Source organism: Oryzias latipes, chromosome 5 (assembly GCF_002234675.1).
Source record: "Oryzias latipes chromosome 5, ASM223467v1".
Lineage (NCBI taxonomy): Eukaryota > Metazoa > Chordata > Actinopteri > Beloniformes > Adrianichthyidae > Oryzias > Oryzias latipes.
The window spans coordinates 9,568,980-9,584,104 of record NC_019863.2 but is presented as its reverse complement, the minus strand read 5'-3'; the positions used below and the strand labels follow the sequence as shown (position 1 = coordinate 9,584,104).

General features: G+C 36.6%; 1 protein-coding gene across 2 annotated transcripts; it reads left to right on the top strand.

The window, feature by feature from the left end:
- The first annotated feature begins 1,190 nt into the window (after positions 1-1,190).
- On the top strand, positions 1,191-15,125 carry slc6a1 (solute carrier family 6 member 1). 2 transcript variants are annotated; one of them, XM_023954879.1, is made up of 15 exons: positions 1,191-1,578; positions 2,701-3,136; positions 3,425-3,556; positions 3,787-3,887; positions 4,350-4,459; positions 4,768-4,900; positions 5,712-5,846; positions 6,388-6,491; positions 7,024-7,148; positions 7,568-7,680; positions 7,911-8,042; positions 9,373-9,475; positions 9,715-9,815; positions 11,258-11,425; positions 12,644-15,125. In XM_023954879.1, exons 2-15 carry the CDS (start codon positions 2,890-2,892, stop codon positions 12,755-12,757), a joined length of 1,818 nt encoding a protein of 605 aa, XP_023810647.1. In that variant the 5' UTR covers positions 1,191-1,578; positions 2,701-2,889; the 3' UTR covers positions 12,758-15,125. The 2 variants fall into 2 exon arrangements, with proteins under 2 accessions (XP_023810647.1, XP_023810646.1); XM_023954878.1 differs by having other exon boundaries at positions 1,191-1,593; positions 12,644-12,954.

Below are 15,125 nucleotides of genomic sequence, written 5' to 3'. Positions count from 1 at the left end.
CGACTGGATAGCTCCAATATTGCTCGCCATTTTTGTTGCACTGCTTGTGTTAGTTTGAGATTGTATGGGGCTGTAAGCTAATGAAATAGTGTAAAGGAATGATGGGAAATGTGAGAAGGCTTACTCCACTCCAACCGTCCCGCCCACAACTGATGGACGAACACAGTTAATCTTGGCTTAAATGGCGTAATCATAATTAAAAGACCACTGGGAACGCTTTTAAAATAGATTCGAAAGGATCACAGTGGGACTTTAAGGCATACAATTCAGCAATACTAATGCAAAGCATTGGAAAATGTAAAGACAAAAGTGCAACCTGAAGTTCATACAATTAAATTCATTCTTTGGAAAATCTAACAAAAAATGTCTTTATCAGGAAGCAACACAAAAATGACCTATAAGGTAAAACATTTTCTTGTTAGTGACAAAGTCTGGGGAAGGGGCGTCACTTAGTTGGACTTAAGAAGTGTAAAAGAATAAAACTTAAACAGGATCTGATTATTTTCTTGTTTTTGCCTCAATTTTAAAGCAGCTAAAGTTTAAAGTTATTGAGTTAACTCTTTGCCTCAAACTTTAACTCCTACTAACTTTGAACCATGACAAAGTCCAATCTCCCACTGAGACCTTAACACTTTATCTCAGTGTGGGAGTTAAAGTCGGCATAAAGACTGCACATTTGGGATGTTCCACAAGGGTATTTCATTTTGGAAGACAGCAGCCTAAGAAGATTATAAGCACAGTTTTCAATTTATCTCAAACACCCTGACTCATTTTATTGGCTGGAAACCTCTTATCTTGTATTGCCAGCAGCAACAGCAGCTTGGGGCATCTTTCTGCTGCATCCACTGCTTTGGAAGGCCTGCAACTGATGCAGCATTATTTTGATCAAAGGGTGACCCTTTTGCAGACTAGTGTAAATCATCTAAAACGGGATTGCAAATGGCGTTTAGACTGTCACTTAAGCATGTGTCTGAGTTATTCATGGCTAAATAGAGTAAACTTTAAATTGGAGATTACTTCAGGGCAAAATGAATTGTGGAACAAATGGTGGCAGACCATACTATTGCATTGACTGGCCACTGAGTGAGTCATGACAGAAGAGGGTGGGACAGAGAAAAAAGTTGCTGATTTGAAGAAAAAAAAAAGCAATGTGAGTAAGGATATAAAGCCTTGAGACAAGAGGATGAACCTCTCTCAAATCCACTGCCATCTCAGTGGTGGAAATGTTGGAGTTGGGGAGGGTTGACTTTGAGGTGACATTGGGGCTGTGTAGATGAGAGTGTGGAGCCTGTGCTCCATGATACGTCCCTGCTCACTCTAAACCAGAAGGCAGCAGCTTCTTCTCCGGTCTCTGCTCCCCTCCTTTCTTTCAGCACCACTCCTTTAAGGACAGCACCGCGCTCTCAAAGACACATTTGACCACCATTCTCTCCTCCTCTGGACTTCACAACTGCTTAAGTGCCATCGGATGCAAAGTTTTTCTGATTTCCTTTCTACTACGCAACTAAAAGGAAGTAATTTTTTTCAAATTGGATGTTTAAATCTGGGAAACAATCTGTCCAAGACGCCAAATTTTTTGTAAGTATACAATTGGTGAGTTTGTTTTATACTAAAATGTCTTAGTTTTTAAGGACCAAGTCAAAAAGTGTTCTTTCCAAAAATACTAGCTTTGGTGAAGTGGTCCTGTGCATCACCTTTTTATGATTTGAGGTCGACAAAGAAAAATCTCAGAGACATTTGAGAATGATGAACGACCCGTCGCTTCTTCAGTCACTTTTTGAAGCAGAAGCAGATTTTGGGGATAGACGCAATATGCGCCAAGACAATGTCCGTTTTATTTAGTGAATCCAAAATGTTAAGACGTCTGACAAATGTTAGACATGAAGAAACACTTGTGTTCCTGCGTCGCCTCTGATCGCTCTTTCAGTTACGCGCACCAAGGGCGCAAGGAGCGCGCACGGGGAATTTTTTAACCAGTATTTGAAAAAACGTTTATTTTGCATATTCAATAAATATATATATATATATATATATATATATATATATATATATATATATATATATATATATATATATATATATATATATATATATATATAAATGTAGATTAAAAAGGCAAAAATCGTCCATCGTTGTCCCATGGAGACAACGTGAAAATAATGGTTGAAGCTATATTACCCTCTCCAGGTGAATCATTAGACGTTAAGTTCTGCGTCTGACTCCTAAATGTGTTTAATTGCTCGGCTCTTGGATCGAAGCAGTGGGAAATGGGCCACTGAATTTAGAACACGATGAATCAAGGACAAGAACAGGCTTTAAATTTCCGCAAGCATGGATTCACTTCAGGCCGTTTAAAGTGCCTCTTAGTGCACGCGGAGTCTGTATTTAATCCTGTGAGGGGAAAGGATCACCATTTAGTAGAGTTTTGTTTTTCTAATCAAAACTTCTCATTTTATGTACAGATTCTGTGTCTACTGTTTTAATATTTAAACTTATGTGTGAAAACTGTAGGATATTAAAGTAATGTTACAAGAAATAAAAATATTTTTTCTGTTCAGGAGTTAATCTTGTTACATATTTTGAAACAAGAGAGAGGGGGAAAAGAAACCTGTTGTTTTTTTGTTTTGTTTTTTTGCATTCACTGTTTTCTGACATTTCCCTTGCATTTTTTTTAACACTTGTATATTTTTTCTCTTTTAGGCTTGCATCGTCACTTTGGTGCCCCGACTGCAATTCCTGCTTCATTGCATAAGTCTGCTCATCCGTTTCCCCTCGACTATTTTCTGAGGACCCTCGGCACAGGACGGAGAAACCACTGCACGTCAGGACCGGTGCTGAAGCTCTCATCTCTCTGCTGGTCAGGACTAACCGAAAAACACCGTCAGCATCATGGCTACCAACGGGACCAAAGCCTCGGATGGGCACGTCTTAACGGAGACAGTGACTGATGCGCCCAGCACCACGCCAAATGACAAACCCAAAACCTTGGTGGTGAAGGTGCAGAAGACGAAAAAGGAAATACCTGAGAGAGAAACATGGGGTGGAAAATTTGACTTTCTACTCTCTTGTGTCGGATACGCAATCGGACTGGGAAATGTCTGGAGATTTCCTTACTTATGTGGAAAAAACGGCGGAGGTAATCAGGATTTTTTTAGGGGGGGATTTTCAGGGTTATCTGCACACGAAATAGAATGAGAGCTCTTAACATCTAAATATGACATTTCGTCCCGGGATGGTCTGAATTTAAATCGATTTTATGTCTAGGCTCCACGCAAGATCCGTGCGTAATTGCGCACAAGCCACAAGAAAATAACCTTGCCCTGGTCTGCGGCGCATTCTGAGATCTACCAAATAACTCTGGATAATATTGAATAATAATGTTATTTACTTTTTTTCATACCTTTGCTTGTTACTTCTCATTTAGGAGCCTTCTTGATTCCATACTTTTTGACGCTCATATTTGCTGGCATGCCCCTGTTCTTTCTCGAGACGGCTCTTGGTCAGTACACCTCTATTGGAGGTCTTGGAGTGTGGAAGTTGGCCCCGTTGTTCAAAGGTATTTTTTTTAAATTTTATTTTATATTTCTAACCCTTATTTTAATGGGATGTAGCAAGTTAGTTTGTATAGTCTGGGAAAAAAACATGCACTGACAAAAGTGGTAAAGTGGGTTATTTCATCACAATCAGGTACTTAAAGATATAGGAACTGACAAAAACCTACATAAAAATACATTTTTATTTAATTAAAAGATTAGCTATCAAATTTGTATTATCTGGTTGTTGCAGGTGTGGGTCTGGCTGCCGCTGTCTTGTCTTTTTGGCTAAATATCTATTATATTGTGATCATTGCCTGGGCTATTTACTATCTGTACAACTCCTTCACTACTGTGAGTATGTCATGCACTCATTTTTTTTTCTTAAAAACTCAAAAATACCAACTAAAAGGATTCCCTGTTTATGTTTTTTTGTATCTTCTTGTTTCTTTTTGTATTTACTTAGTAATTTTCAGTGGTTGTATGTAAGGAACGTTGCCAGCTTACTTTGCTTCAGGCCACACCATTCCTAATAGAGTATGACTTTTATTACTTCCTTTCCCACATAATTAGAACCTTATAGAATGTATTGATAAATGCATTCTCTGATAAAGGACTCAGTCTTCTGAGAAAAGCATGAAATCCACTGTCCCAAATTAGCATTGTGGTCTTGGCTGCTTGACAACCGGAGAGAATGGGACCCCGGCGGTGGGAGAGTGGTCCGAGTAGTGGTCAGAGTAAAAAGGACTGTCCTTGTGTGTGTGTGTGTTTGTGTGTGTGTGTATGTGTGTGTGTGTTTTTTTCTTTCAATTTTAGGATCTGCCGTGGAAAACTTGTGGCAATTCCTGGAACACAGATCGCTGCTACACTAACTACAGCATTGCAGACACCGGAAACCTCACCAGTGCTGTAGTGGAGTTCTGGGAGTAAGATAGTCCTCTGAGTATCTTTAAATCACAGTGAGACTACAGAAATGTGAACATATTAAAGCTAACATGGTCATTTACTTTTGTAAACGGGTCAAATGAGGAGACCCAGTTTGCTACAACAATTAGGCACACATTCATCCATGGTGGGCCATGAAGGGACTTTTATAAAAGTCCCATGAAGGAACTTTTATTCAAATTACATATTTCTTTCTGTGCATTTATGTGTGAAAAAAATATGAAATTCAGTGAGATGGTGAATCATTTCTTGTGCATTGTTGTAATACAGCTTCACTTCCTTCTTGCAGACGTAACATGCACCAGCTGACCGATGGTCTGGAAAAGCCTGGGGCGGTTAGAGTCCCACTGGCTATTACACTTGCTATTGCATGGGTGCTTGTCTATTTCTGCATCTGGAAGGGGGTCAGCTGGACTGGCAAAGTGAGTGGGCAAATATGACAAATACATTCAAATTATAAGCTACAAATTGATCAATGATACTGGATTTTACTTTTGATAAATGTTGTACATTACTTGATGGTTTTATGCCTTCTGTCACTCCCATGTTTACCAAGTTTAGAGGGGGTTGCAAATACATCTGGATAAGGATAAGTGGAAATTGCACTTAGCTTTCCTATCTGTCTGACTAAATAGCTAATGTTTGTGGATGAGCCAGCCTTTTTCTAATAACAGAGGATCATCTCCAGACTGAAGTGTGAAAAATATTAACTTGATTAGCACAGGTGTAAAACTGGTTGAGATAAGGATAAATATATGTCTATATGATTATCTCCAACCAAAACTCAAATTTAGAGAAATGCTGCATTCATGTAGTGTGGGAATGATATGAAAAATGACTGCCTGAATGGAAAACACACATGAACAAGAGAAAACTGAGAAATCTTCCAAAACAACATCACTGCAAAACAACTTTCTGCGACTGAACAAAGGTCAATTAATTTGTTGTGAATCATCTATGGGTACACCCCAGAATTACAGAAAATAAAATAAAATAAAGTATTATAAATATAATTTATTCCAGTTGAGTGGGCCAGATTAAATAGTTTAACAGGCCGGAAATGCCATAGTTTGCCAACCCCTGTCCTAGGGCATGCATAAGTCAATGGGGGCATGACAGGATAGGTCATAGTGCTTAGGAACTGTTACCCAGTGTTGCAGTTAATCAAACAATTCACGTTTTTCTAATTAAACTGTTAACAACCTACCTAAAATACATTTTTATCTGTCACAGGTGGTGTATTTCTCGGCTACATACCCTTACTTTATGCTGTTCATACTGTTTTGCCGTGGCATCTCCCTACCTGGTGCCATTGATGGAGTTCTTTTCTACATCACTCCAGACTTTGAAAAACTGAAGGAGTCTGAGGTAAGCCCTCTATTGTGTTGCATTCAGAGGCCCGAGTTCTGCATTGTTGGTGTCTGCAGAGTCACAGCAGAGCCCAAAAAGGCAATTGGTTTCATCTTAAGGCAAGGTGGTGTGGAATGTAATTATATAATTGTAGAGGGTCTTCCAAAAGAGACATTAGGTTGTTTTTGATATTTTGTCATGTGTAATCAAGGTTTTTTACTGTACCCTTTTCAGACAAATCCACAGTCAGTGAAGTGGTGGGGTAAAGAAAAGAAAAGAAAAAAAAAAGATGTGTGCTTGCTGTCAGTTCACCTGCATAAAAAGCCCCATTATTACAGTTTAAACTATTTGTTTTGTTCCTGGCTTTTTATTTAGTCTTTATACAATGGCAATACACTTACATTCACTTCCATTTAGTCATGACAAGGCATCATGTAAGCGGTGGAATGATTGTAATATTGACCTTGTCTTGTTAGATATCTTAAATTAGCCTGAAATGTCTACAAGCTACACTTTCTACTTGAGTTCTTAGCTGTGTTTTCTAATCTTTGTTTGTCAGGTGTGGCTTGATGCTGCCACGCAGATTTTCTTTTCCTACGGGCTGGGATTAGGTTCCCTGATTGCTCTTGGCAGCTATAATCCCTTCCATAATAACGTATACAGGTAGGTGAATTAAATATGTAGCATTTCAGGTTCATTTACAACCAAGTTAAAAAAAGTGAAGTTGAAATTTGTCCTCTGGTTTTAGTCGCTTGCAATTTTTTTGGGAGGAGAGTGTGCAGATTTCTCATGCGGGGATTATTTTAGTTTCCGTGACAACATTGCAGCTGGTTTACTCAGTATTTTGGGACCATTCAAATATCCCACTTCTATCTGGTGCTCCAGAATTTTGGCTGTACTCTTTGTGTTTCTGTAGAATCCATATCTTACAGTCAATGAAGGTCAATCACTGGTCAGCAGGAAAATTATGTGTGCATGCTCCCCTAACAATAGTGAAATTGCCAGAACCGTTCACTCTCCATTTTAGAAGACTAGGTCAGTGAAGGAGCATTCAGCTCCTGCTCTTTTGCTGGATGCAAAATGGCTTTCCAAACCTCCCCCTTCCCCCCGTGCCTCACTACAATGTGTGACGGGCTGATAAGGAATTGATACAGGCGTGAAAATGACTGCCTCGCGCTTTGTCTCTCCCCTACAGAGATTCTATCATTGTCTGCTGCATCAACTCTTTCACCAGTATGTTTGCCGGCTTTGTCATCTTCTCTATTGTGGGATTCATGGCTAACGTAACAAAGAGACCCATCGCCGATGTGGCAGCCTCAGGTAATTACAATCAATACTGAAACTCGATGGAAACAACACACACAAGTGTAACATATCACAAATACATCAAGGGTACAAAAATAAAAAAATTGGAAGGGGGAAATATTCTGTTTCTGACAATGTGTTTTTCTCCGTTACAATCTAATTGTGTTGTCAGAAATTGTAAAAAGGAAAAAGGCGTTTCTATTTTCGTGTACTTGCTAATTACAATTTCAAATTATTTCAAATTTGAGCTTGAAATATTTGCATTTTTGCTTTATAGTAGCCTTGCTTTTGCATTTTGAAGACTGCTTCGAATTTTCTGATAAATAGGAGAATTTCCATTAACACTTTTTATTTTGACTAGTAACAACAATTTTGACAATAATCTATAACTTTCCGGTTTTACATTGGATTAACTGAAATTCTTCTTGCACCAGGGCCGGGCCTGGCATTTTTGGCATATCCTGAGGCCGTCACCCAGCTGCCAGTCTCTCCTCTCTGGGCGATACTTTTTTTCTCCATGCTGCTGATGCTGGGAATCGACAGCCAGGTGAAGATGATTTAGAAGTAGTTCTGTTTTTGGACCGCATCAAAGTTTCAGAATAAATTCTTTTCCATATCTGCTCCAACAAAGATAGCCAACATCTGAATTCAGTATGTTCTTGCCTCATTTCTTTTTTTTAACCTTTTTTTTTTTTTAGTTTTTTAGTCACGTCCTAAAACTTTTTCAGTGGTTTTATTGTGACAGAAGAGTAACAAAGTCTTGAAATGGCTCTGCAGTTCTGCACTGTGGAAGGCTTCATCACGGCTCTGGTTGATGAATTTCCCCATGTCCTAAGAAAGCGAAGGGAGATCTTCATTGCAATTGTCTGCGTCATCTCTTATGCCATTGGCCTATCGAACATCACACAGGTAAAAAAAAAAACAGCAAAGTTCTACTTTCACTTTGGTGGTCCTGCAGCCAAGTTTTTACTTAAAATCTTACTTAATTTTTTTTTTTTGAATTTTAAAACAACAACAGTTGACCAATTATATATAATATATACTAATTTTAAAATATACTAATTTTAAAAAGGCAAAAAACAAATATGTCTTAAAAACACGGTAATAAAAACATAATAATAGATGAAAATAAATAGATAAAATAAAAGTTTAAAAAATATAGGTGAGTCTTTAGGTTTGTTTTTAAAATGGTTTGGAAATCAGCTTGTCTGTTGATCACAAATAAATAGCTGAATTTAGGTCTAACTAAACCATCATTGTATGAATTTTGCATGAGCATTGCAAAATGCTTGCATGACTCAAATGTCAGATTATTTTTTTCAATCAGTTATGGAGGATGTTTCCTCCTTTTTTATAACTCTTAAGTAGAGCAGAGTCTTTGAAGATTTACAGAGAGCTGCAACAGCCCTATGACCTTATCTGACAGGAGACTCGTGGAGCAAATTTCTGATCATGTCCCAAATTATGTAAACATGAGGACAAAGCAACTCATGCCAGAAAACTGAGATTTCTGGCAAATACATCTTAATATTTTGGAAGCTTCATCATGAATGCCATTTGGAATTTGTCACCAACCTTGTTAAAGCCAATTCTGTTTCAGGATGTTGCATTTTTCATGCTGTTTTCACTAATCATATTTGTAGTTCCAACAGTTAACTGGAACTTGCCAAATAAGCTTCAGCCAGTTTAGAAAACGACTCATAAAATATAGGTTTGAACCCCAAATCTAAAGGATTTGTTAAAAAGTTGTCATTTTTTATTTGTTTTTTTTGTACACTGAGATAAGAGTCTTAACAGTAGTAATTGTGTTACATTGTCTTATGTAATACTGGTTTAAAAAAAGAAAATGAAGTCCATATGCTGACATCAAGAGGATATCTGTTGTTGACAAATGCGTATGAATTGCATAAAAATTGAAAAACGCGTGCTATCTTCAGTTTTTAAGGTTGTAATTTGTGTTTTTATTTAGATTTATATATCTTTTTTTGAGATTTCTATATGTGTTTTTTTATTTCTGTTTTTTTTTTTGTCTTGTTTTTGGGACCTTGAGTCGTATTCTGTTCTGTTCTATTCTATTCTATTCTATTCTATTCTATTCTATTCTATTCTATTCTATTCTATTCTATTCTATTCTATTCTATTCTATTCTATTCTATTCTATTCTATTCTATTCTATTTTCATTTTTTCCCTCTTCAATGATCTTTTTCTTAACCCTCCCATCATTCCCCTTGTTTGCAGGGCGGGCTGTACGTGTTTAAGTTGTTTGACTACTACTCAGCCAGTGGAATGTCCCTGCTTTTCTTGGTCTTCTTTGAGTGCATCTCAATTTCATGGTTTTATGGTGAGCAACATCTTTGTCTATTTCTAGTTTTTGTTTTCGTTTAAAAACAGTTCAAAGATTAATTGTGCACGTTTTTGCCTTTTGCTGCCAGTGTAATAGAAGCAAAACCACTGACTCCAAAACCTGTCAAATTAATAAAGTTTCTAAGAGTGAGCTTAAATGTTTGAATGTGGTTGTAAAAATGTACAGAGAACTCTGCCCATCTTTGAAGTTCATCGTGCTAATATTTTTGGTTACAGGTGTGAATAAATTCTATGAAAACATTGAGGAAATGATTGGATACAAGCCATGTCTGTGGTGGAAGGCCTGCTGGGTTGTTTTCACTCCTCTGATTGTCGCTGTAAGTGTGCAGTACCAGTCCAACAGCATGATATCAGTACAGATTAATGTCCACTAATGTCCCAAATACCTTTAATTTAGAAGTTGTTATGGTTCTGCTTGTTAACCCTGCATAGCCCATTACATCAAAGAATTGACAGAAAGGTCAAATCGTTTGGAATGACAATGTTTTTTAAAGCTTTTGATGAAATCCACAACAGAAATTGAACATCACTTTTTTTTAGATATAGCTAGCATGAATTATGGGGCTATCTATGTGATATTGGTAGTAACTATAATGGTATTTTGAGTGATTTGGTGAGTCTTTGTTCCCAACAATGTTAGTTTAGGATGCAATTATTGATATGAGCACTTTTTTAACCCACTGTCTCAAATTTGAAACATTTTTAACATGGTGTAACTGTTTCATAAAAAAAATTATCATCAACAAATTTTGCATTTTTCAATGCAGGAAGTAGTCATTAAAAAAGAAACTTAACAACACATGTGTTATTCACACAAAAAACTTTTGAAAATTACCAAAACATTTCCCGCCAAAAGTGTTTTTGTGTTCATGCAAAATGCCATTTTGAAATTAGCAGGAAAAGCCCCTAGAAGAAGGATAATGCACTATAGGGCGGAAAACATGGTTCTATACAATGGGTTTTTAATAGGGGTGTAACGATTAATCGATTAATCAATTTACCCAATCTATATTGATCTGTCTGAAGCAAGCTGTTAATCAAATAGAATGACACTGATCTGTACCATTATGAAATCATTTTAAAATTAAATACATTGAAAATCCCATTTGGATTGAGGCACATTATTTTTATTTGTCAACAATAAGTGCATCAAAGCAGACAACACACATGTGATGACAGCAAAAGCTGATCAGTCCATTATTCCAGCCCTTTACAGTCCATTATTCCAGCCCATACAGTGTGGTAGAATGTTCTAATAATGTTCCTGTTGTATTATTTTGATGTTGAAAATTAGCAGTGGGCTGAACTTAATGAAACTAAAATGTGAATGCATTAATTCTTGTTTACTTGTTTGTTTGTACACATGTTTAAAAATGTACACTTATCTTGCAAGACATACAAGGAAGCTGGCAAACTTCACCTGCACTGTTCAGTACCTTGATATTTATCTGAGTCACACTGGTTGAATTTTTTGTCTAATAATGCTCTGGATCCATTTTAGGTCAGTCAATCTGATTGAAGCGGATCGTTCCAAATAAACCAATATCGACTATGACTCGGATTGGCAATCAAACGTTATGATTTGAATCGAATCGTTGGTAAAATTAACCGTTACACCCCTAGTTTTTAAGGAACATTTAGACCATTCTAATGAGATAGTGATCTCAGAAATGCATGTATCAAATATGATAGCAATGATTCTTTAGGATCATCAGCATGTTTATAGATTTTTGTAACTTCTCGCCCCTTTTTTGTTCAGGGAGTTTTCCTGTTCAGTGCAGTGCAGATGGTTCCTCTTACCATGGGCGATTATGTGTTTCCTGGATGGGGTCAGGGAGTCGGCTGGTTGATGGCACTTTCTTCCATGACTCTCATCCCAGGCTACATGGGATACCTGTTCCTCACACTTAAAGGCACATACAAGGAGGTAGGATCACACTACAATGTGCATATTTCCAGTATAAAAAATGAAACTTTCAAACAGCGGCTCATCACAACTGGTTTTCCAGTCCCAAATGCATACAGATCCACAACAAGTTTTTGTACTTTAAATGCATGTTGATCAGAAACAATGGGGTTCCTAAAAGGCAAAACTTTTCAAGAACCACTCTGACAATTTCCCAAAATGTTTGTCCAATGGAAGTTAGGTTGTGTTGAGGGAATAGAACTACAGCAAGACACATCAAATTATTTTCCTAAAGCTTCAATATTACACTCTAAAATAAAATCGGAGGAGAATTCAAAAGCCCTGAGATGTTGAGAAAAAAAAAAGAGTTTCATGAAGTAGCATGGGTGAACTTTTAACCACAAAGGCAGTTCACAATACCATTGGATACGATATATTCTGCACCCAGATTTACAATGGATTCATTAAGAAATGTTAAACACATTAATTTAATTTGTCATTATAAAGCTAAAAGAAAAAAAAGGAGCTTAGCTAACTTTGATCTGTCCTCTGAGCTTAAACTGTATTGAAGAAACACGATTCAGTGGTTCTGCAATGAGCAAACACATAAGCATGCTGGATAAAGACAATAAATAGAAATTAGGGGAGTAGAACAGTGACTTTCTACTTTTAAAGCCACCGAGTTCTCAGTAAATTACTCAAGATGCATTTGTATGCAGCACCAGATTGCAATGCATATTGATTAAATTGATAATCCAAATCAGAGGCAGAAAGTACCTATTCTGGTAAGGTTTTATTTTACAGAAGAGCTGTTTTATTTGCAGGCATCCTTAGCCCTTTGAATAAGAAGCCTTCATCTAGCTGAAGTCCCTAGTGACAGATATAGCAACCGCTGACAGAATAAATGAACCATAATTGCAGACAGTGTGACAGAGGCTATCAGGGTCAAAATGCAGGTGTCAGATTCTGCAGTAGCTGATGGTTGATTGTCCTAATTGTAGCAATCAGCTAGTTGATTAGTGCTCTGCACCCAGGCAGATGCTTTTTACAAAAATATGGCTAGCAGTGCCTGGATTCTTTAGTCTTAAGAATTAGGTTCTAATTTTTGAAAAATGCCTTAAATCTCTGCTCTGATGACATTATACACTCTAGTTTTTTGAAGAAATAACGAAAATTCATCTGAAATTTAATCAGCAGCACTGTGAGATTTCTCATCGTTCATTTTGGTTGTCTCCACAGCGTCTGCGAATAATGATTAAGCCTTTGGGAATCTTAAAATCTCAGGAAAATGGTCCGGACCCGCAGACAGAAAACCAGAGCCAGAACCCTGCCAATGAGGAAGCCTACATCTGAAAGGTCTTGCCTGCGTCTCCGCTCTAATGGCCGGATTGGCCCTCCACCGTAATCAAGGTTGGAAACAACCACTAGACTTCTATGTCTGCTTTTATTCACCTACCTCCTGGGGACACGTGAAACCAACCTGATTACACTGTTATTTTCTGTTCCGTTTTTGGTTTTCTCATTGTTTCTTTGTATAAGACAGAGGTAAAGAAAAAAAAAAAAAGAAACCACCCTACAAAGTTGTTGTGATATTATGAACTTCATTATGCAAAGAGGGAAAAAAATAGACTTATTTGAAAATAAGTACTTGCGACTTAGAATATTATTGTATATTGAATATGTGTAAATCTGGAGGCCCACATTAATTCTGTAGAGTTATGCTTTTAAGATAAAAAATACATTGACTAAACTCAAATTATTGTACAAAAACAATATCCATGAATATATTTTATTTTATATGAATTAAATAATCTAAACTGTATGAAATTCAGTGAATGAAGAGAAAGCAATATGTGATTTTATAGCTGAGGTTGAAACATGATCAACTTCAAGCATTGACACTATGAGCATATAGAAAACAAAAGGCTAAATCTGCATGTGTGAATAAAGGAATTCTTCACTATTTCCCTACACTATCACATCCTGTCAGAATCCTGCAACATTCCTAAGGCTCTTAGGCAATTTTAAAAAAAGCACAACTTTGAATTTTGAAAGATCCAACCTTTTTTAGGCATGACTGAAACCTGTGATGAGCAAAAACATCTTATATAGGACACATAGCAAGAGACTGTTATAACTGTTCCTTTGTTTTCTAAAGAACAATAACTTTGTATGTTGTCTAACTCGTTTTTTTAGAATCATTTGTAGATGTTTTTCTATATGTGAGAGTAAGAAGGACCAAAATGACACTCTTCTTTCAACAGTTAGTGTAATCGCCTGTTAACCACATGTGAGTTTATTAAGAAACAACAGAGCAATATCATAGAAGAAGCAGCATCTGTCTATAAGCACAAGATGGTTCTGAGGACAACCACTTTAACAACAAAGGTAAAGCCCACTTTTGCACAATGTCCTCGACAATTCTGTCTGAAAGCAGTTATTTGGGAAATCTTTAGTCTACTTTTGTATGACTTCAGTGGAAGGAAAGTTTACCAATTTAATGTTTGGTTTTAAGGGAACAATGTGCCACAGGTGCTGTATAATTTCAAAGAAAGAACATTGGATTTTTATGATAGCTTCCACTACTTTGACTAGTGATGTTTACTTGTATATACATAGCTATACACAGTTAGAAACCCACTCCTCAGGAAAAAAAAAGTAGACATTACCAAATTGTCTGAGATATTACCCTAATACACAGCGAGAACATTTCTAGGGCTAGTTTAAAAATTAGAATTAAGAAAAAAAAGCAACTGTGAATTTTTTTTTCTCTACATAAGGACAGCATGCTATGTGAAGCATAAGGACAACATGAAAGCTTCCCAATATTAAGAATCATTTTTTTGCACTCGGGCATTTTTAAAAGATGATCCAAAATGTTGCCTGTTTGCACTCCTGACCAGTCATCTGTTGTGGCCTTTTATTAATATTATTTTTGATAAAGCCATGGTGCATCCCTTCGTCATAGAAAGTGCAGCTTCAGAGAGAACCCCTTCAGAAAGAATAAGTGATAGCACAGTGTGACATAGCCAAATGGTACACAGGTCCACACTCTGTAGAGACACTATTTTCAAAGATACATGAAAATCTCTTCGTTTAGGTACACAAAGGTTTCTCAGTGACGCATACACTAATGTAATAATGCTAACCTTTGGCCAGACAGTAAATATCACCATAAGGAAGGACCATGAGAGTTGTGTTTTTGTGGCAGCTACAAGCAACAGGAATCAGCTTGAATCCGTTTTATTTCCACTTTTCAAATATGTGCCAGTTAAAATGTGCAATGACAAAATGGGTCCAATCATTTTGTATAAAATTACCATTCAGCGATTTCTCCTTTGAATGATGTTGTAAACTCAGACGTGTAATACATGTATCTGTGAATGTCCGTACAACCTGAGACTTTTTATTTTTATTTTGTTTAAATGTTGAATAAAAAATATAAAATGTGCTGTTTTCTGCAATAATACTATCCCAGAAACGATGGCACATAAATCTCTATAACAGAATGGAGTAACAATAAAGATGCTAATAAATATAATGTAATAGAAAAGTTTAGTCAGAGAATATTGTTTTGTATATTTTTAGCTGTTATATGGGCCTAATGTAAAAAAATATATTCTATTTAAAAATGTATTAAATGTGTAGATGGTGTTATATGAAAAAGCATGATTGCTATATATGGTATCTGCAAAATAAATAAAGATCTATAGATTATAAA

What these genes read in the sequence shown, in the direction of transcription:
- slc6a1 (XM_023954879.1), top strand. Translation starts at nt 2,890, where the DNA reads ATGGCTACCAACGGGACCAAAGCCTCGGATGGGCACGTCTTAACGGAG. An exon ending in CGCCGATGTGGCAGCCTCAG is followed by an intron (nt 7,149 to 7,567) that starts GTAATTACAATC and finishes TTCTTGCACCAG; the next exon opens with GGCCGGGCCTGGCATTTTTG. An exon ending in GCCTATCGAACATCACACAG is followed by an intron (nt 8,043 to 9,372) that starts GTAAAAAAAAAA and finishes CCTTGTTTGCAG; the next exon opens with GGCGGGCTGTACGTGTTTAA.